At 68.1% G+C, this 20,107-nt stretch overlaps 2 protein-coding genes across 11 annotated transcripts; one reads left to right on the top strand and one right to left on the bottom strand.

The window, feature by feature from the left end:
* Window positions 1–477: 477 nt before the first annotated feature.
* On the bottom strand, window positions 478–9,177 carry LOC128312041 (otolin-1-like). Of its 3 annotated transcripts, none has more exons than XM_053204349.1 (3): window positions 4,944–9,177; window positions 3,785–4,095; window positions 720–2,082 (listed from the first exon to the last, which is right to left on the bottom strand). In XM_053204349.1, the coding sequence occupies exons 1-3, from the start codon at window positions 5,617–5,619 to the stop codon at window positions 1,936–1,938; spliced, it is 1,134 nt and encodes a 377-aa protein (XP_053060324.1). In that variant the 5' UTR covers window positions 5,620–9,177; the 3' UTR covers window positions 720–1,935. The 3 variants fall into 3 exon arrangements, 2 of the variants coding, with proteins under 2 accessions (XP_053060324.1, XP_053060325.1); XM_053204350.1 differs by lacking the exon at window positions 720–2,082 and adding an exon at window positions 3,450–3,691; XR_008290814.1 differs by lacking the exons at window positions 3,785–4,095; window positions 4,944–9,177 and adding an exon at window positions 2,494–3,436 and having other exon boundaries at window positions 478–2,082.
* Window positions 3,450–20,051, top strand: EGFL7 (EGF like domain multiple 7). 8 transcript variants are annotated; one of them, XR_008290816.1, is made up of 11 exons: window positions 8,063–8,226; window positions 12,490–12,580; window positions 16,169–16,290; window positions 16,412–16,528; window positions 17,425–17,540; window positions 17,777–17,872; window positions 18,012–18,176; window positions 18,893–18,957; window positions 19,478–19,640; window positions 19,812–19,889; window positions 19,924–20,051. XR_008290816.1 is itself a non-coding variant. In XM_027051826.2 (10 exons), exons 3-9 carry the CDS (start codon window positions 16,211–16,213, stop codon window positions 19,599–19,601), a joined length of 801 nt encoding a protein of 266 aa, XP_026907627.2. In that variant the 5' UTR covers window positions 8,054–8,226; window positions 12,490–12,580; window positions 16,169–16,210; the 3' UTR covers window positions 19,602–19,640; window positions 19,812–20,051. The 8 variants fall into 8 exon arrangements, 7 of the variants coding, with proteins under 7 accessions (XP_053060327.1, XP_053060326.1, XP_026907627.2 ...); XM_027051826.2 differs by having other exon boundaries at window positions 8,054–8,226; window positions 19,440–19,640; window positions 19,812–20,051; XM_027051825.2 differs by having other exon boundaries at window positions 8,056–8,226; window positions 17,780–17,872; window positions 19,812–20,051.
* The last annotated feature ends 56 nt before the right edge of the window (window positions 20,052–20,107 follow it).

The raw sequence follows: 20,107 nt of genomic DNA, 5'->3' as shown, positions 1-20,107 counted from the left end.
CCACATGGCCAGCCGCACGTCCGCCTTTTGTCCCCGGCCCCGGTCAGCCTTTCCTGCTGGGGCGGGAGGACAAGGGCCCGGTGGTGGCCCTCCTCCCCCTCCCCCTCCCCCTCCCCCTCCCCCTCTGCCTCCCCCTCCGCCTCCTCTCTGCCCCTGTGCTCAGAGGCCTGGGGGAGTTTGGGGCCCCGGGTGGCAAGGGCTCCTGGCCCAGCCAGGACCAAGCTGGCCACGGCCACCGAGGCTTCCTTCCTCCCCGGCTCCCCCCCCCCCCCCCCGGGGCCAGTGCTCTCTTCAGCTCTCAAGGAGCAGGGGAGCGGGTCCCCACCCCTCCCAGTGCCTCTGTGCACAGTGCTTCTGTGGTTCAGGCCTATCCAGGAGGCCCCCAGGAGCAGAGGCTGCCCGTGTCCCCGCTTGAGGTCCCAGGGAAGCTCGGGCCTGGCTCAGACTTTGTGCTGACCCCCGGGGACCCAGCTGGGCCTAGGAGATGCGCCCTCCTGGGCTGGGGTCCCCCCAAATATGCCCCCCGTGTCTCGTGGGGTGAGAGCCAGTCCCCGGATACCTCTCAGGCCATCGGCACGGCCCGGTGGGCAGCCGCTCTGAGGCTCCAGCAGGGCCCCACCTGCCCGCGGGTGATTCTTCTCGTTTCCCGGCTTCATCGAGATGTAGTCCATGTGCCTAGCAGCTCACCGTGAGAGTGTATGAGTCTGGGGTCTGGTGTATTCCATTAAAAATTTTTTTTAATGTTTATTTATTTTTGAGAGAAAGAGAGCGACAAAGTGCGAGCGGGGGAGGAGCAGAGAGAGAGAGAGAGAGAGAGAGGGAGACACAGCATCGGAAGCAGGCTCCAGGCTCCCAGCCGTCAGCCCAGAGCCCGACGCGGGGCTCGAACCCACAGACCGCGAGATCATGACCTGAGCCGAAGTCGGACGCGTAACCGGCTGAGCCCCCCGGGCGCCCCTGGCACATTCCATTATGACTTCTCTCAAGTCGTGGGAGCGCGTACACGACACACAGGTTGGCGGCATTGTTGCACTGACACCACTGTGCGGCCCCTACGGGCACGTGGCCCCCAAAATGCTTCGTCTTGCCAGCCTGAGGCTCCGCACCCAGCAAGCGGGCCGCCCGGCCCCCGGCCCCCCGTCCGCACCAACGCACCAACGCCCTTCCTACGTGCACGTCGTTGAGGCCCATCCACGTGGTGGTGCGTGTGGGCGCTTGAGGCCTTTTTGTGCCTGAACAATATCCCGTGGTGTGGCAATGCCACCTCGCCGACCCGCACATCGGTGGGCGCACAGGTGGCTGTTGTGAACCGTAGCCACGGGCGGCGGGTGTCCGACCATCCGTCTTCCAGTGCCGCCATCAGCGCCTTCCCGCGCGGACCCAGGAGCGGACAGGCTGTGCCGCGTGCTATTTCCGTGTTTACTCTTGGAGACACCGTAAGTGAGCCACTTCTGTTACAAACCGCGGTCACCGTACCGCGGAATCCCACTTGGCGGCGGGCGGGCACCCGTCCTGGGCCCGCACACGGCAAGGACACGCAACTGTGTGCTCGGGACGGTAGGGCGGCGAGCACACGGCGTGGGAGACGAAACGGCAGGTACGTGCTATCCCACGTCTGTCCAAACCCACGGGACGGACGGCCCCGTGCACGCTCCGGGCTCTGCGTGACGACGACGCGTCCGTGTGGGTCTGCGACAAGTGCAGCACCCGGTGGGGTGTCCGTGGCGGGGAGCCCGCCGTGAGGGCAGGGGTCCACAGGCAAACGCGGTGCTTTCCTCTCAATATTGCCGTGAACCCAAAAGCGCGGTAAAAAATAGTCTTGTGCAAAGTGTACGTGTCTTGTTGTAAGTGTTAAACGTAACTCAGCCCCCAGCACGCTTGACCTCGAGGACGCGCTGGCCTGGCGGGAGCCGCTCTGTGCAGGCCCGTGCACCCTCACCCCTGTGGACGGCGGGGCGTCGCGGGCACGCAGGAGCCCTGCAAATGCCAGGCGGTGGGACGCGAGACGCACCGCTTTCTCGTCGGCTTTCGTGCTTCCGATCCACCGGCTCTTTCAAAACCAGCACGTATCACTTCACGGCCCTGACGATACACAGAAAACATCTATTTCCATTTTGGAGCGGCAAAACACAATCCCAGTCGGTGACGCCCGGCCCAGAGAGACCTTCCTGTCCCCTCCCAGCCACAGGCCAGCTGGCTTCTCCGCCCCTGGAGGGATCACGTCCTCTCTGCCTCCAGGGGCAGAAGCCTCGTCCCTGACCTGTGTCCTCCCGCAGGGGCGCTGGGCCCGGCTGGACCGCGACTCCGGGCATCAGCCCGGTGAGGGAGGTGCTTCCCTCCCTTCTGGATACTGCTCCTTTAAAGTGTGGGGGGTGGGGAGCTGAGGGGGGCGAGGTTCGGGGCGCTCCTGTACCCCCTGAGTCTGACCCACTAAGATCCCGTGGACTTTGGCACAGACACAGCTCTGAGCCCTCTATGCTTCACCCTACGAACCTGGCGGAGCCTCCTGGCTGGGCCGCGGTGGGGGTGGGGCATCCCTTCCTGACCACAGAGCGGGGCGTGCCTTGGGCATGATGGCCAGCTGTGGCCCGCGTCCCGAACACCCCGCCAGCCCAGCCTTCGTGGGGAGGTGGCCATGGTCCGCCCAGAGACAACAGGCCAGCGGGGCTCTCAGGGCCACCGGTGGGGGGCTTGGCGCTCACGCAGAGCAGCCTTCCCAGCCCTCCCAGGGCCACACATGGCCGCCTGGACCACAGCCCGAGCAAGGCGTTTCCGGCTATTGTGCAGAACGGGGTTGGCTCAGGAAGCTGAGATCCCCAGGCGGGCCCGGGGGTGGGGGTGGGGGGCCACCACGGGCTGCAGGGCATCCTGGCTGAGGGTCTGGCTGGCGTCCTCGGGGCCAGGATGGCGGTCTGAGGCAGTGCCACCGACCTCTCAGACTCAGGGCGGCCCCCACACCTGGTACCTGTTCACAAGCTGCCACCACGGTCGCCGGGCTGGAGGGAGGACTGACTCCAATCCCCTCCCTTCCCAGGGAAGGACACCGGGCCACCTCCCCAAGGTCACGCCCGGGGGCGAGTGACCCCGGAACAGTGGTGGGTGCTGGAGGAGAACATGCAGGGGGTCAAGGACACCGGGAACCCAGGCACGGGGCGCCTGCTCACCAGAGAGCACTCTGATCCTAGAACGCGCTTGGGAGGCAGCGAGCGGGTGCCGGCCACGTGGAGGCCTCAGGGGGGCCTGGACTCTAAGCCCAGCTCTGCCGTGTGCCAGATGGCCTCGAGGGGCGCTTGTCTCTCTGGACCCCAGTCCACTCCTGGCACAGCGGAGGTCAAAGGGGAACCCTAAGATTTAGCTTGGGGCGTCTGATCATTACCATTACGGCCCGAGGACACTGGAAAGGATGGGGGCTTGCCCAGGACTGGCCTGGACCCCAAGAATCCGGAACACCTGCATCTCCAAGGGGCTCCAGGGCCGGGTCTCGGACAGCATCCTGGGGGGTCCCTTTGACTCCCGGCTCCAAGTCTGCAGAAAGGCGACAGCCCACAGGCCGTGTGATGTCCCGAGAGGCTCCTGGGGCTGAGCTTCGAGCCGGCCCGGAGGAGGCCACGAGCTCCACGCCACGGGTGCCCTTCCTATGCCGTCCCAGGGTCCCCGTAGGACCTCAGTGGCTCCTCCGGCCTTCCTGGGGCTGGGCAGGGGAGTGTGATCACAGAGGCAGAAGGGGGCAGAAGGGGGCACAGAGCCGCCACCCGATCCCATGACCCCACGCCCAGGTCTGTACCTGAGAGAAGTGAGCGTCCGCGTCCGCGGAAAAATCTGGGCGGGCGTTCGCAGGGTTCACGACAGCCAGAGGGTAGAAACGACCCGACGTCCGCCGGTTGAGGAACAGACAGGACGAGGCAGACCACCCCGGGCGGCACGGACACGCGCCACGGAACCCACGAGCCTGGCACGTGCTGAGAAGCCCGACACAAGGGCCACACGGCATGGGATCCCACTCATGTGAAACTCCAGAACGGACACGTCTGGACACGGAAGGCACAGCGGGGACGGGACGGGAGGGCTCCGGGGGCGACCGCTCAAAGCTCCAGGCTGCTTTCGAAGCAAGGGAAGGGCTCTGAGATCGGCCGTGATGGCGGCCGCGGGGCGTCGTCACCAGACGACGCTCCGCGGACTTGCACCGCTGGAGAGAGGGCGCCGTGCGCCGTGTGACTTACGGCTCCGTGGGCCCACGCCAGAGACGCCACGCTGACCCATGGGGCTGAGGAGTCACGGCCCCCCCTGGACCCAGCCTGAGATCGCGCCACCAGGGGCCCAGAGCCAGGCCTGGCACGGCGCCCGTTCGCTGCTGCCTTCCCTCCGCCTCCGCCAGGCGTGCTTTCCCTTAACGGCAGGGCGTGAGGTGGTACGTTGAGGCAGGGGGCGTGAGGGGAGGCCTTTCTCCTCGCGTCCTGGGCCTGGGGCCCCTCCGGGGACGACCGGCAGCCCTGACCACACAGGCGCTGGTGTGCCTTCCCCACACCGCACGGCCCCCAGACCAGGCTCTTCCCCTCTGGACCTCGGTTTACCCATAGGGGAGAGGAGGGCACAGCTGGATGGACCCTAAAAGGCCAGGAGCCCCGACACCCGGGGGCCACGGTGGGCCTCGCGCCCCCTCCCCCCAGCAGCAGGGCACTGGAGCTTTTCATCAGGAAAGACCCAGACTAAATTTACGCGGGGCCCCCGCACGGCCGGGAGAGGTCAGGCGGGCCCCCCACCCTGGCTGCTTGCTTGACGCAGTTCCCCTTTCCCTCGGGGGGGCCCCATTGTTCCTGCAGGCTGGCTCGCAATCTCCCCGCACACTCACTTCCTGTTTCCTGGCTGAGAGGAAGCAGAGATTTCTGGCCTCTTTCCTTTCTCTCTTTACGTTTTTAAGGATATTGAAAAATAATGATACTCACAGGCAACTTTGGAGCTGAGGTCGTGGACGGGGGATGCTGGAGACGCTTCGAGGCCACCCACATGGACTCCGCACTTGGGGTCACGGGCCCCCTGGGGACCTGGTGGAAGCTGCCGACCCCTCCTCCCCCCACCCTGGGAAGGCCCAGCACAAACCGCCCAACTTGGTGGACTTCGGAGGCCTCCGGACCCCCCCCCCCCCACACTGCCCAGGGCCCCCAGACGCTCCACACTCTGATCTGACACATGGGGAAACTGAGGCAGGGAAGCCTTCCAGCTTCTAATGCCCTTGCCTTCACTGGCGCCCGTGACAACCCCGAAGGTGTCACGGTGTCCCTGGGGAGGGGATTCTGACGCCCCTCCCAGCAGCCCCAGCTTCCCCTGGCCACTGGGACAATGGGCAGTCACAGATGACGTACCAGGAGCCTGCCTGGGGGACAGGGACCGGCTCATCTGTCCCTCATGGCCCCCGCACCCCTGCCTGCCCACGCCCTGGGACAGCTTCAGCTCTGGGTCAGAGGTCAGGCTTTTCCCGCGCCAGTCTCTGTGGCCCCGAGAGGTCATTCCTCCGTAAAGGGGGTCGGATCCCGGCCCGGAGCTGGCAGGGCAGGCGTGACAGCCCATGAGGACCCATGTGCACGCGGCGTGGTGCCAAAGGGCCTCAGTTGTCCTTCTCATCGGCTTCAGAGGGCCTGGCTCCCTCTCTCCCTGGTGGGCAGGGCGGGGACAGGATGGCCCCCTCAGGCAGGGCTGAACGGTTGCCCACCTCCATCAACCTGCCCCCCTTCTCAGGAGCTTCCCTTTCCGTCCCGGGAGATAAAGTGTTTTTTCCTCTCGGCGTTAACGGCTGCCCCATCCGCTGGGCTTGGCAAATTGCAGGCCGACTGCGAGTGGGGCTTCCGTCCGGGGAGCCAGGCCGGGGGTGGGGGTCCGGGGCAAGCCCCCTTCCTCAGCCCCCACGGAGGAGGGAGCCCCAAGGGGGTGGGGGCTGCCCCCAGGGCCCAGAGGAGCCCGCACTGGGACAAACCCTGGCCAGGGGGCCAAGCACCCCGAAGGTGACCCTTGAGGGCCTGGCCGCGGTACTGGGGGGAGGCGGGAGGGGTCTTGGATTCTGCCAGGGGCTCTCCCTGCTCAGCAAGAGGCTCTGGCAGTTGGGCCCTGGCCACAAATGCCCGCCCTGTGAGCCTCCAGGCAGGATCCAGTGCCCACCTCGTGGCCATGGTCAGCACCTGGCCCCCCACCTGGCCAACAGGCCTTGCACTACGGAGGTGAGTGTTTCCTGGAGGCTCCTGGCAGCGGGAACACAGAGCACAGCCACAGCAGAGGTTGCACAGGGGGACCCCTAAGCCCACTCCCGCTCCCCAGCGGGCGGCCCCTTCTCTCTCCACCGCCCAGACCCACTCAGCGCCCTGGGACGTCCACCGTGCCCGCAGCCTGCAGACTGCTGGGCCCGCCGAAGCCCGGAGCTCGGCGCCCTGGGGGCTGTGCTGCTCCCCAAGAGTCCTGTGCCTGGCTTTCACCCTGCCTCGGTGTCTCCACTACAGGATGAGTCTTTCTCCCTCCGTTAAAGAAATAGTAATCCAGCGATACCACAGCAAAACCATCAGAGTGTGCCAAGAGGGCATGAGGCACCGGGTACCCTGGCGCTGGGGGAGTGACCGGGAGTTCTGCTGGGCAGTCCCTGGTGTTACAGGTCTCCCCGGACCAGCGGGTCCCCCAAGACAGTCCCAGGGACAGGCGCCCGGGAGCCATGCCGGAAGGCGGGCACAGAGACCACCAAAGCAGCGCCACGGGTAAGAGCCAGGGCTGGCGGTGTGCGTGGCCTGCTCTGTTCTCCCTGCGGAACACGGAGCTGCCCAGAGGGTGGGCACACCGCCGCACCGGCCGCCCACAGACGTGCCATGGAGCGGGAGAGGCCAACACCACTCGGGCACCGTGCGGCGCCGTGGACTTGAAACTCCATGAAAGCAGGCGGAACCACGCCGTGGGCGCCTGGGGCGGACTCGGGGCCTCTCTTGGAGGGGTGCTGGCTGCCCGTGCTCCCCGTGGTGTGCATCTTCACTGTGAGGACGCACGTGTGCAGCCGCCTGGGGGGGGGGCATCTGGGCGGGCTTGTGATGGGTGACCCGCGTGGCCTCTCCCTGCCTTTTGCGCACCTGCTAGGGGGCCAGCTCCGTCCCCGTGTGAGCGGCACAAATGAGGTCCCGCTCGGCAGCGTGGAGCTGGTGCTCAGGGAGGGGCATCGGGACACGAGTGAGGGATCAGACTTGGTCCGAGTGCGCTGGGAAGCCTTCTGTTGGGCTTTACGGGACGTCACACGGTCTGATGTCACCTTCACAAATCTCCCTAAAAACCGGGGTGGGGGACAGGGCTACCCCGTGGGCCGAGGAGGAGGTCAGCCAGGTAAGAAGCATGGTGGCCTGGACCAGAATGTGGCAGTGGCAGGAGGGACGTGTTCTGAAGGCACAGCCCGTGGGGTCTATGGGAACGAAGGACGGGGCAAAGGCGGCATCCTGGGCCTCCGGCCTGAGCAGCGGTGGACTGGCCGCAGGAAGGGTATCGTGACGGCATGGGCAGTCCCCAGGAGGTGGGGCCCCGGGGGGCAGGGAGAAGGGACCAAGCGTCCCCCAAGGGTGTCCCGCTGCTCAGGCTCCCCTGGACCCCACGACCAGGGCTTTCATTTCCCACCGGCTGCCCCTGGCTGCCTCCGATGCATCATCTGAAGGCTATTTCGTGAGTGCCGTGCCCGGTGCCTGGCACGGGGGGTTTCCAGCAGGCAGGCCGCGCGGGGGCCCGTGGGCAGTGGGGTGGAGGACGGAGCACTGAAGACCCCAGGCTCCCTAGAAAACGTCGGGTTCCCTTCGAGACCTTGCCCAGCTCAGGCATCGACGGCTCACCCGGCCCGGGGGTGCCCAGCCCCCACCGGGGACAGACAGGTCACCGGGCCCGGCGCATCCCTTGGTGAAGGCTCAGCACATCTGGCAAGAAGCTGGACCCCGCCGTGGTGACAGAGTCACCCTATCCCGAGGCCAGCGGCTGCTCCGGGGGTAAACAGGAAGGCCCATCTCTCCTCTGCTCTGCGCTCTCATCCCTCCTTCCTGCAGCCCTGGTCACACGCCTCGCCCGGTGCCCCTCGGCCTCAAGCCGCCTGAGCCGGCCTCTGCTGGGGGCTCGGTCTACCCTCTCCGGGGGCTGCAGAGACCGAAAGCTCAGTGGTGAGGGGTCCCAGGAGCTCCTGGCTGACCTGTGCCACGCCCCACTGCCTGACCGGCACGCTCAGGGAAGGTAAGGCAGCAAGACCCCTTTCCAACCAACTGAAGTCCAACTGACTTCAGAACTTTCAGGCAGACTGGGAGGCAGCTGCAAGGAGCCAGGTCTACTGTGCCTGGGGTGGGTGGGGGAAACTGAGGCCCAGAGTCTCCAGCAATGGAAAGCAAGCTTTCTCCAGCCTTGGATGCCATGCCGGAAGCCGGCCAGGCTCCAGGCCCAGGTCTCTGAGTTGCCCAGCTATGCCCGGGACCCACCCAGCCCCCAGGGGATATGGGCCTGGGGCACAGGAACACTGACTCCTCTCAAAGATGACTCCGTGAGGGCAGGCTGTGTGTTTCGTGAGTCTACACGGGTGGCATCGGGGGTGGGAGGAGAGGCTGGGCGGGGGGTGGGGGTGGAGGGAGCCCCAGCCCACCCCTCCAGGAGGCCTCCTTCCACCCATCCATCACCCCGGGGAGGCCGTGGGGCAGAAGGCACGCCTCGCCCCTCTCCAGGCCCCCCGGGGCCTCCTGGAGTTCCCCCACACCCGTCTCCTTCCTTCCCGTCCCTAACGGGCCGGGTTAGGGCAGGACCCCAGCCCTCCTCCTGCGTCTGCCCCTGAGGCTCCGGGAACCTGACAGTGGAGGGCACATGACAAGTCAGGGAGAAGCTGGGCCCTTAGCGCCTGGACCCAAGGCCTCCTTTCCTTAGACCGGTTCCGATCTCAGCTCAGGGAGGGGCTGGAGGCAGGGCAGTGGGGGCTACAGGACAGGTGGGCAGCAGGCAGAGCCTGGGCCCCACCCTGGCTGGCACCCAGGGGCCAGGGAGCCCAGCTTTCTTCCCTCTCCCCGTGTTTGTCCCTCTGTGCTCTGCGGCATCCTTCCAGAAAGTTCCCTAACAAGCCCAAGCTTTAAAGGGAAAGCTGAGCCACTAACCATTCCCATAATTGGCTAATTAGCTACTCCCAAAGTCAGCACCCCCCTCCCGCCCCCCACCCCCACCCCCCCCCACCCCCCGCACTGGCAGGGAAGGTCTGAGGGTGGGGGGCTGACCCCCTGAGGGAGCAGGGAGGCAGTCGTGGAGAAAAGAAAGGCAGAAGGAAGGAGCCGACCAGTCCTGCCCCGTTCTGGCCCTGCTCTGCCCCACTGTTCACCTGGGGCAAGTCTCCCTCCCCTGGGTCTCAGTTTCCCCATATGTACACAAAAGGGGGCCGGATGCAGCCAGCCCTGATGTCTGCTGGTCTCCCACCAGGGGCTCGGAGCACATCTCCGGGTGGGGGGTCTGGGTGCGGTGGGCCGCGGGGGCGCCTCTCTCACGCTCTGTAGAGTACATTCAGCCATTGCTGAATATGGGGCGACTGTGGGGAAGGGACAGCGCGGGGGGGTGGGGGGACAGGGAGGAGGGTTTCGGCTGCCAGCTCCAGCCTCGGGGCGGGAGGGGGGGCACCACCGAGAAAGGCCCCCCAGTCCTGTGGCTGCAGCAGACCCTGCCCCAACCGTGGGGGTGGGGAGGAGGCCGGTTGCTCTGGGGGAAATTTCCAAGCTGCCCTCCACCTGCCCCTCTTGGCCAGGACATCCAGCTGGGTGGGGCCGGAGGGAGGTAAGGGCCAGCAGAGGCGCTCAAGGCCAGAGAAATGAGGGTGTTCCAGGTCGTGGGCGGGAAGGGGCCGACCCCGGAGCAAGGCTTGAACCCCCAGGACAGCCAGGGTTTGGAGTGGCCCTGCGTGATCAGGGACCCTCCTCCAACTGTGTGGTCTGGGTGTGTCCTCAGCGGCTGCCCAGCCCCGCCTTGGGCACCCACGCACCCCGATCACAGCAACTGATGCCCAATCTGTGGGTCCCCAGCACCACCTAAATGAGGAAACAGGGTCAGTCCGGGGGGCTGGCGGCTGAACCCCCTGGCCAAACCGAGGAAGCACCCCCTTTGGCCGCCCAAAGGCTCCTGCATTCCTCCATTTCCACCCTCACCCCTCCCACCCCTCAGCCTTCTGGAGGCCGAAGGAGGCAGGAGGGCCAGGGGACACACTTTCCCTGCCCCCAAGAGAGGCCCCGTGCTGGCACAGCTCCAGGTCTGGGGGCTCACTGCCCCTTGGGGTGGCTTTCCTGGAGAAGGCTTCGAGCTGATGACTGTCCCTCCCCGTCACCCCTACCGAGCCACGCTGGGTCCCCGGGACACATCGAATGGGCTGCTCTCTGACTACCGGCCTACCTTGCCTGTCCCCAGGTCTCTTCTGGCTGGGTGCCCCCGCCCAGGGCTGTGGGCCCTGCCTCCCACCCTGTGACACGCACATCTGGGGGTGCGGGTACACGCCCTGGGGGAGAGTCCAGGGGCACAGAACAAACAGTCCCTTCTACAGAGCTGCAGGAACGTGGCCTGCAGTCCCACTGGGTGGCTGGGCCCAGGGCCTTCCCAGCCACATCCTCTGCCACACACAGGGACCAGTGGGTCCCAGGGTCGCCAGCCGGGCCTGAGGCTGGTCTCTGGCCGCTTCCGAGTTAGACATCCCAGGGGATGACTCCCCCACCCCTGCCCACAGTTCGGCCAGGCCACCCCCTTGACGGCCCCCGCCCGCCCCTGGGCCTCCTGTTTATTCGCTGACAGCTCCCTGTTATCAGCGGGGAACACACACAGGAAGTCCGGCCGGGAAGGGCCCATCCCAATCCTGATTTACACGGGACGGTGCATAAAAAGCCGCCCTTCCTTGCCCGGGAGGAGCCTCCCTGCCCCGACGGCTGCCCGCAGAGCCCAGAGGGAAGCTCCAGGGGGCAGGCCAGGCGGGCGGCCTCCGGAGGTGCCTCGGGGCGGCAGGACAGGGCTGGGGTCCACCTCTGGCCCCCGGAGGCAGCGATGGTGGCCACGGCCAAGCCCGGGCCTGGGCAATATCAGGTACGGCAGGGGTGACGTCGGAGGGGGGGGGCAGGGAGCGGGCCCCGCTGAGCACAGCAGCTGTCGGCTGGTGTGCACCCGTGTCACCTCTGAGCTCCAGCCGCCACCTCCTTTCTTCCCGATCGGTGCCGTTCCCAACGCATGGAGGGCACTCGGGGCCCCTGGGCCGAGGGCGCCCGCTACTGGGTGGCCCAGTCTAGATGGACTCTGGGGCCCCGGCTTGAACCCTTGGCCCTGGGTGGCCCAGCCTCTGCTGTGACCCCTGAAAGGAGAAGCCAAATGTGGCCGGTGCCCCCCACCCTCCACACACCCTCCTTCTGGCTGACTCTGCTGTCCTGGAAAAGCCCCCCGCCCCCGAGGCTGGCTCAGCCCTCCTCTCAGGGAGCCCGGGGGCCCGGGGGCATCCTCAGGGATGGGCAGGCACTCCCGAGGCAGGTCTGGGAGGGGAGGCAGAGGGGGCACTGGGCTCACAGGGAGGAGCCCCAAAGCAAAAGTGAACATGGGACCAGAAGGAGCCCCCCGCTTCCTGCCGGAGCCCTGCAGGAGCAGGGCTGGGGGGGCCTCAGGCAGAGAGAGGCTGAGGGGGGGCCTGTTTTTCCTCTACCCCCTCCACCCAGAGGGCCCGAGTCCCCACCCAAAGACCTCAGCCCACGTGGAGGCCCCTCTGGCTTTGGCCGCTCTGTTGTCCCACGGCCCCATCAGCAGTGTGTCTGACGAACCCCCATTTCTCAGATGAAGAAGCAGAGGACGAGGCCTCAGCCCGGGTTACCAGCAGAGTGAGGACCAGAGGACCCAGCCAGGCTGCAGGGGCCAAAGGGTCAGGGACAGGATGGGGGCAGGGGACAGGGCAGGGAAGACCTCCCCAGGCCTGGCTCTTAACTCTTTAGCGCTTGGGTCTGAGCGAGGGCTGCCCGCCTTGGGTATGAGGGCCGGGAGACCTGAAGTCCTTCCGCAGCAGGACCCCTCTGTCACCCTCTATATCCCAGCGGCAGCTGCCCCCACTGCCCTCAGACTACCTGCCAGAGGCTTCCGGGGCCCTCTTGTTCTGGGGGCTTCTGTTCAGGCACGTGGGGTCCCCCCCTTCCTTTAGCCCCCCCCCAGAGTGGGCCATGGTCAGACACCCCACAGCCACTGGCTCTGCAAGGAGCCCTCGCCACGCCCAGGAGTTTGCAGGACCCTCCCCCAGCAGCCTGCCCGCGGGGACCCAAGGCCAGTCTGTCTCTAGGCTGACGGTGGGAGCACAGGCAGAACTGGAAAGACGCATCTGGCTTCAGCCATCACGGGGGTAGAGTCTGTTGGGGCAAATGCAGGCTGAGGCCCCACAGGGGCAAGGAGCCTGGCCCCCTTCCCAGCCCCTGGACATCGGGGTGACCAAGGTTGTGCGCCAACCCACGCTATGTCTCTGACTTGCAGACCTCAGCACGAGGGAGGCACGGGCAGCCCCCGCCACCCGGAAGAGCGGCTGCCACACGAGCCCAGGGGATGACGGAGCCCCCTCCTCCAGGTGAGTCCACAGCAAGCTTCTGGGCAGCAGCAGGGGTCTGGCTGTGCCCGGGAATGTGTTCCACACACACGTGGTGCACTTAGGTGACCAGGGCCCGGGCTCTGCTTCAAGCGCCCCCCGCCCCCGGCCCCCACCGCGCCTCGCCCATGATGATGGCCGTGACAATCGTGGCACAGAAATGACCCACTAATACCAGCTCTCCCAGGTGGGGCATATCTACACCCGGTTCCGGCTGCGTGAGCCACGTCTTGCACTGGGCACTGCTGCCCCTGGGGCTGCCTTAGTCATCATTACAAATGCAGAAACGGAGTCCGGGAGTCCCCGCTGGTGACGGTGGGATTCGGGTACCCGGGCTCCCCGGGGGCCTGAGGAACACTCAGGGGTGGTCCTGACTGTCCTGAACGGAGGGGGGTGCCCAGTGGGGGTCCCGCAGGGCCCCTAACCTGGCACTCTGGTTGGGAGGGTCGCTTAGTGTCACACTCAGGATCCAGCCGGGCTCTGGTCTAAGTACCGGGTCTCCGGGCCACCGGGGTCGTTATGTCCACCCCGCGTGGGGCTGCAAGGTAGTGGCCAGCTTCAATCAGCCCCCGGTGCCTAGCGAGCTGGCCACCCCGTTGTGACGGCCATCCCCAGCGTCTGGGGCTCAGCCTGCGGGGTCGAGGGTTCCCCACGCGGCCTCCCGGCTGGCTGGCGTCGCGGTCCTGCGTCCCCTGCGGCCGCGCCGCGCTCCGCTGCGGGGCCTCGGAGCGGGCTCGGGAGGGGCGGCGCGCCGCGGCGGGTGCGCGTCCGAAGCCCCGAGTTCGGGCTGACTCACTGCCGTGCCCGGGGTGGGGGGTGGGGCGCGCCCTGACCGCGGGCCTCAGTGTCCCCATCTGCGCAATGGGGGCGGGCGCGGGGCCTCGGGGCCCACCCGGGGCGTGCCGGGGGCGGGGGCGGGGCGGGGCGGAGGGCGGGGCCGGGGCCCCTCGGCGCGGCGGCGGCGGCGGCGGCGGCGGCGGCGGCGCGTGCGCGCCCGGCTCGGGCGGTGAGTGCGGAGGGAGCGGGCGCCGGGCCGGGGGGCGCGGGGAGCGCCGAGGGCGGGGTCTGCGCGCTGGGGCGGGGAAGGTCGGGGGCCCTGGCGCGCGCGGAGCTGGGGGGCGACGCGGAGCGACCGCGGGGAGTCGAGAGGTGAGCGGGCCGGGGGCGCCGGGGCTGCCGCGCGGGGACGCGACCCCCGGCCCTGCCCGGATCCTGCGCCGGGTCCGGAGAATGGGCCCGGCGGCCTCGGGAAAGGGCGCCCCCTGCCGGTAACAGGCGACGAGCCGGGCCGCGCGGGGGCCCGAGGGGGGCGGGGGGCGTCGCAGCCCCTCACCCGCGTCTGGGCCCTGAGCGTCGCCCCCCCGCCCCCGACCCAGGGCCTGACTCAGGGCCTCGCGGGCCCCAGACCCCGTGTCTCTCCCTCCTCACCCCCACCCCCCGCGGGGCCGGCGCGCAGGGGGAGGGGAGGCAAGGGGCAGGCGGCGGAGAGGACGCTTCCCCGGTGCCCCGTCACCCCGCCTTTCCGCCCTCCCAGGGTCCTAATGTCCAGGGCACCCCTCTCGGTGGAAGGGGGACCCAGGGCCGTCGCTTTGCGGCGAGTCGGGCCCCTCCCTCTGCGGACCCAGCCCTCCCCCGGGTGGGCGCTGCGGGGATGCCGCGCAGGCAGGTGGGAGGGAAGTGGGCTGGGCTCACGCTGACCCTCCGGGAGGGTGGGACGTTATCGCTTCGCAACCTGAGGCGCCGCGGCCACCCCCGCCCTGGCTCCTCCGCCCCAGCTGGGCTGTCACCGCGAAGGGAAATGACATTCTGCCAGCCTAGCACAGGCCAGGCAGCACCCTCGGCCTCCCCCAGCCCGGGAGGAAACATGACTTCAAACGCTGACTCTCCTCTTTTAAAGCATGAGCAGGGGAGGTGCTGGGGCGGCTGTGTGTGGGGGGCAGTTACATCTGCAAGAACTGAGCCCCGCCCCCCCACCAGGCACCTAGCCCGGGGGGGGGGGGGGCACAGGGTCTGTGGGCCCCTGGTGGGCTCCTGCCCAGCTCTCTGACCCACCTCTGCCTTCCCAGGGCCTGGCCTGCTCCCCAGTGCCACCTGCTCCCATCCTCTCGTGCTTGCCTAGACCCCCAGGAGTGCCCCCCCCTAACGGTGTGCTGTGCTCCCCCCCAGGGTCCACTCCCGAGCCCCCCCTCCCTGGCTCTGACAGGACGTGCCCCTGCCCACAGACTGCTGAGAAGCACCGCACAGCCCCCCAAACTAAGTCCCAGCACCTCGGCTTCCCCCTGCCCTCCCCGCTTGGCCACCGCCCAAGAGCAGGGGTGTGGGAAGGAAGGACTCTCGTCTGGCTGCCTCTCCGCCCCACGTGGGTCCATGTGATGCAGGGGGGGGCCAGAGCGCCGACCCCACTCCCAGCCGACGGTGCAGACCAGCTGTGGTAGCACTCTCCCCTCGGGATGGGGCTCTGCAGGCCTCACTCTTTATGGGACCAGCTGTCAGAGCTGGAGAAGGGGCCTCTTGAGACCCTCGTGGTGTCCCAGAGAAGGGGGCGAACTACCCCGATTCTACCTCCTGCCCCCACATAAGTTCAGCTTTTTCCTGTGTGCTTTCCTGCTGAATGCCCCGTAGGGCCAGGCGCTGCCCACCTGGGTGGGACCCAGCCCCTTGGGGGCCTCGGGTGGGGTGCCTGGAGCATGGGGGTGGGGAGCTCCCCGTCTACCCAGATGCTTGGCTGCGCACATAGCTGGTAACCCCCCACATCACACAGCGCCCTCAGCATGTTGCAGACCAGTAATTCTGGGCTGGGGTTTCTCACATTCCCAGGAATGCCCTCCCAGCCTCCTTGACTTCCATCCACAGCACAGAGGGATGGCCTCTGGCTCCACTGGCATGTGGGAAGGGCTCCTCCAGTGCCCCCCGCCCCGCTGTCCTGGGATCCCTGGGCCAGACCGGTCAGACCCCAGTGTAGGAGTGACCCCCTCCTATACGCAGGCCCTGCCCCGTTCTCAGGACCATGTGGCTCCCGCATGCTGAACGCCTGCACCCTCATTGCCCACCCCCACCCCCCCAACCCCCCCCCGCCACGGCTGGCTCCCCATTTGGCAGATGAGGACACTGAGGGCCCGAGGGCTAAGCCAGCTGGGCTGGGTTCCAGCTCTGCTCCCTAGCGCCCCGTGTGCAGACTGAGATTGGTGCTGTGCTGCTGGGACAAGGAGGGCGCTAGCCAGGGCGTCAGAACGGGTGCAGAGGCTCCCCCCGGGCCCCCACCTTCCCAGGCGAACTTTGCTGGAGCCACAGACACCTTCACGGTTCACCCAGACCAACGTGCCTCCGCCCCCTCCGTGAGGGTGCCGGCTTCTGGTCCTGGGCCCCCGTGACCGGCAAAGGGCCGGCCTCACCTGCTGAGACAGGTTGGGGGAGGACGGGGCTGGCACTGGCCTTGGGGCTCTCCTGCTGGGGAAGCGGCTGCGTGGGACAGGTGTCACAGACCCAGGGCGCCGTCGCCCGCAGCCGCAGAGGTACGGGCTCAAGGAGGGGTCCGCAGAGGGACTTAGGGGGTTGTGCCTTGTGCTCCAGGCCACCGTCAGGAGAAGGCCAACCCGCTGGGACGCACGGGCCATGTGTGACTCCAGGGAGCTGCTTCTGGGGTGGCTCCTGGTGCTGGCAGTGGGTGGCACTGAGCACATCTTCCGGCCTGGGTGAGTCGGCCCTCTGGCCACTGCGGGGGGGGCGGGGGGGGCCACAGGAGCCCTCGGCCCCTCCCCAGAGTCTGGGCTCCGGGAGCCCCGGGCTGACACGCTGCTCCCCCCTCCTCTGTAGCCGCAAGGTGTGTGCCGTCGGGGCTCCCAGGGGCCCCGAGTCTGAGTCTTTTGTGCAGCGGGCGTACCAGCCCTACCTCACCACCTGTGACGGGCACCGAGCCTGCAGCACCTACCGGTGAGTGCCCCCCGCTCCCGGCAGGGCCCCCATCTGCTACACGTAAACCCCGAGGCCCAGGAGGGCGGGTCGCCCCAAGCTGGGAAACCCGGGCCCGGAGGGGTCAAAGGACTGAGTGGACGGCAGAGGCCGTGTCCCTGTCGACTTAGGCCGGTCCTGGTCCCAGGCCGTGGCTGTGGTTAGGCTCAGACATCATCTCCTCCCTGCCCGCCCCCCCATCTCCAGAGGGGGTCACCCATCTTGCCCGCTCCCCTCTGCTTTCAGGGGGGCCCGCCCGCTCCCGGCATGGCTGGCTACAAGTTCTTACCGCTTGAGATGCCTGCCTCCCCGACACCTGCCTCGGAGCCCCACTGGGTCCCCTTCTCCCTGTGACAGCCCCAGTGGTCACCAGACAGAGACCCTGCCCCCACACACCCAGGACATCCCAGTGGCCAGCACGAGGGGGCATGTCTCCCGTCCTCAGCTGGCAACTTGCCTTAAAAAAGATTTTGCTTTCTGCGGGGGTTCTCAAAGACCTCCCTGTGGGATATCCCCGCACCCCCAGCTGGCCAAGAAGGTGGGGGCAGTGTGGGTGGGGCCCAGGCTGCGACCCTGAGATGCACGCCCAGTGAGGGGTGGGGCCCTGTCCCGTGCACCTGCCACTGGGCAGGCCGGCCAAGGAGGGGCTGGCAAAGCCCCACTCGGGAGTCACCCCTTCCTGGGCCTGCTCAGAGCGGGGCTGGGCGTCCAGGATCCCAGGCCGCAGGTGGTTCCTGCACTGGGGGCTTGAGCGGTGCCGGCCCAGGAGGGCACCCTCAGCATCCAGGGGCCCGGCGCCCGGGGAGGGAAGGCCGGTGAAGAGCTGGGAGGACCAGCCCGGGTCTGCTGACGCCCCGCTGCCCCCGCACACCCCGCAGGACCATCTACAGGACTGCCTACCGTCGCAGCCCCGGGCCGGCCTCCACCAGGCCTCGCTACGCTTGCTGCCCCGGCTGGAAGAGGACCAGTGGACTCCCCAGGGCCTGTGGAGCAGGTGAGAGGTGCAGGGCCGCCCCAGGGGCCCCACAGCACCCAGTCGGCCAGTCAGCCAACTGCTCCTGCGGCCTGGTCATGCCACACCCCATCCCCCTTTCCAGACCCCGGGCTGAGCACCTGCTGCTTTCGCCTGAGTGGAGCGCCTCCTTGCTGCACGGCGCCCCTTCCCCGGCTGCCACCCCTGCAGGGCCCTGGGGCCCCCCCTCGGTCCGTGACAGGCCTCTCCCTCAACAGCAGTATGCCAGCCCCCGTGCCAGAATGGAGGGAGCTGTGTCCGGCCCGGTCACTGTCACTGCCCTCCAGGATGGCAGGGTGACACCTGCCAGACAGGTGAGGCTGGCTCCCGTCCCTCCGGAGGGGAAGGGTCCTGTGGACGCCACCCTGGGTGTCCCGGGTGGCCTGCCGACTGGCGGGTGTTAAGGGGGCTCAGTGTGGGTGCCCCTCCCTGCCCACACCCCTCTTCCCGCAGACGTGGACGAATGCAGTACCGGACGGGGCCCCTGCCCCCAGCACTGCATCAACACTGCGGGCAGTTACTCGTGCCGGTGTCAGGAGGGGCACAGCCCGTCCGCAGATGGTGCACTCTGCCTGCCCAAGAGAGGGACCCCCCGGCTAGCCCCGAACCCCACAACAGGTAAGCTTCCCCCTTGCCCCTGCCCACGTCCTTGCTGCTGTGCTGGGAGGTGGGACAGGGAGGGCCCGAGAGGGGGCTGGGCGTCACCCTGCCGATCTGTGCCCGCCACCGTGGGGGCAGCCAGCCCCGGGCGGCAGGCCATCTCCCTGACCCGGGCAGAAGTGGGGGGTCTTCCCCAGGGGAAAGGCGGGTGGCCGTCCCCCCGGCGCATCACGGGACGGGTTGCCGAGAGGGGGCCTCATCTCAGCCGAGAGAGTGGAAGAAGGCCCCCACCCCGCGTCTTCTCCGCGGCCCCTGCCCGGGCAGCCGGGAGAAGCCACACCTCCGCTGCCGACGGGACATTATTACTTTTGGTACGCGCTGTGACACTTCAAACTCGTACCGTGAGTAATAATGCGCTGTCGGCAGCCTGGCACCAGGAGCGCAGTGTGGACCTCGGCTCGGACCACTCAGCACCACGGGGCCCCTGGCACAGCGTGGGGGCCGGGGCGGGGGGGCACCGAGGTGTGCGGAGGTGGTCTGCGGGCCCGCCTGGGCGCCTGCCGTAGGGGTGGGCTCGCGACGGCAGCTGGGTCTGTGACCGCTGGGGCTTGAGCCCCCGTCTCCAGACCCGTGCCCCACACTCGGCGGAGGCCGGGAGGTCTCCCGGGGGAGGTGAGGAGCCAGCCTGGGGTGTGGGGCTGGGCCTGCCCGACTCAGCACCGGGATCTCCCCAGGAACAGACGGCACAGTCGAGGAGGAGGTGCAGAGGCTTCGGTCAAGGGTGGACGTGCTGGAACAGGTGAGGCCTGGGCCGGGACCCCCCTCCCCCCCGTTGTCTCCCGTCACGTAGCTCAGACCCTCAGAGTGGTTGCGGGGTTTGGTGGAGGTGGTCCCGGGAAGGCGGCCTCCTGGGTACTGACGGCCGGGGCCTGGCAGGGGCAGTGGGCTGATGCCTGGGAGCCCCAGGGGAGGAGGGACCAAGCTTGGTCCTCAGGCGGGCGGAGGGCCCGAGCCCAGGTCCACCCCTACCCTCGTCCCTGCCGTCTTTCCTTGGGCCCGTTGGCTCGATGACCCCTGGGAAGCTCTGGCCCACCCCTCCTAGATCCCCTGACCCGGGACCCTGGGCCTTGGGGACCGTCACTGGACTGGCCCATGTGGTGTCCCCCTATGGCCCCCCTGTCTGGCCCTCCTGGCCCAGAAGCTCCCTCGGGTGAATACCCAGGGCCCTGCAGAGCTGGGTGTGGGGGTCGGCAGGCCTTACTGGCCAGTGCTCCCTAACAGCTGCGGAGCAGAGAGGGAACCTTCTGCCTGCCCCACAGAAGCTGCAGCTGGTGCTGGCCCCGCTGCATAGCCTGGCCTCGAGGGCCCTGGAGCACGGGCTCCCCGACCCCGGAAGCCTCCTGGCTCACTCCTTCCAGCAGCTGGACCGCATCGACTCTCTGAGTGAGCAGATCTCCTTCCTGGAGGAGCAGCTGGGGTCCTGTGAGTGCTGGGGTCCCGGTGCCCACCTCCCCACCCACGGAGCTCCCTGGGAGCCTGAGGGCTCTGGGGGCTGGGGCCAGAGGGCGGGGTGGGGCAGCCCTGCCCGGGGTGGGGGGGGGGGAGGTGGTGGGGGGCACTGACCTCTGACCTCAGCCCTTCACCCGCCCACAGGTTCCTGCAAGAAGGAGCTGTGACGGGTTCCCGGCTCTGGCTCCTGAGAGCCGGTCACCACGGTGCTGGGTGGGGCGGGATTCGTTCCTCCTAGGTATGAATCCAGCCTCCGCCTGGCCGGCACCTCTGCGCCCCCACCAGCGGGCCCATGGCGGAGGGAAGGTACGAGGGTCTTTGTCGCTGGGCAGCACATCGGGGAGCCTCTTGTGATCTGTGTCAGAATAAAGTGAAGGTTCAGGAGCCGCTGTGTCCTTGGTGGATCGTGGAGGGCATTCTGAAGCTGCCTGGGGGGAGGG

Source organism: Acinonyx jubatus, chromosome D4, assembly GCF_027475565.1.
Source record: "Acinonyx jubatus isolate Ajub_Pintada_27869175 chromosome D4, VMU_Ajub_asm_v1.0, whole genome shotgun sequence".
Taxonomy (NCBI): Eukaryota; Metazoa; Chordata; class Mammalia; order Carnivora; family Felidae; genus Acinonyx; species Acinonyx jubatus.
Note: the sequence above shows the minus strand (reverse complement) of the source record. Positions and strands in the feature narration are given on the sequence as shown.

Bases quoted from the DNA above. Each gene is read 5' to 3' on its own strand.
- LOC128312041 (XM_053204349.1), bottom strand. From the start codon at position 5,619: ATGAGAAGGACAACTGAGGCCCTTTGGCACCACGCCGCGTGCACATGG. The intron at 4,096-4,943 runs GTGAGTATCATT...CTTCGAAAGCAG, and splicing joins CCTCAGCTCCAAAGTTGCCT to CCTGGAGCTTTGAGCGGTCG. The intron at 2,083-3,784 runs GTACAGACCTGG...GTGTATCGTCAG, and splicing joins CGGACGCTCACTTCTCTCAG to GGCCGTGAAGTGATACGTGC.
- EGFL7 (XM_053204352.1), top strand. From the start codon at position 6,903: ATGAAAGCAGGCGGAACCACGCCGTGGGCGCCTGGGGCGGACTCGGGG. The intron at 7,498-8,045 runs GTATCGTGACGG...TCCTTCCTGCAG, and splicing joins GTGGACTGGCCGCAGGAAGG to CCCTGGTCACACGCCTCGCC. The intron at 8,227-12,489 runs GTAAGGCAGCAA...TCTGACTTGCAG, and splicing joins GACCGGCACGCTCAGGGAAG to ACCTCAGCACGAGGGAGGCA.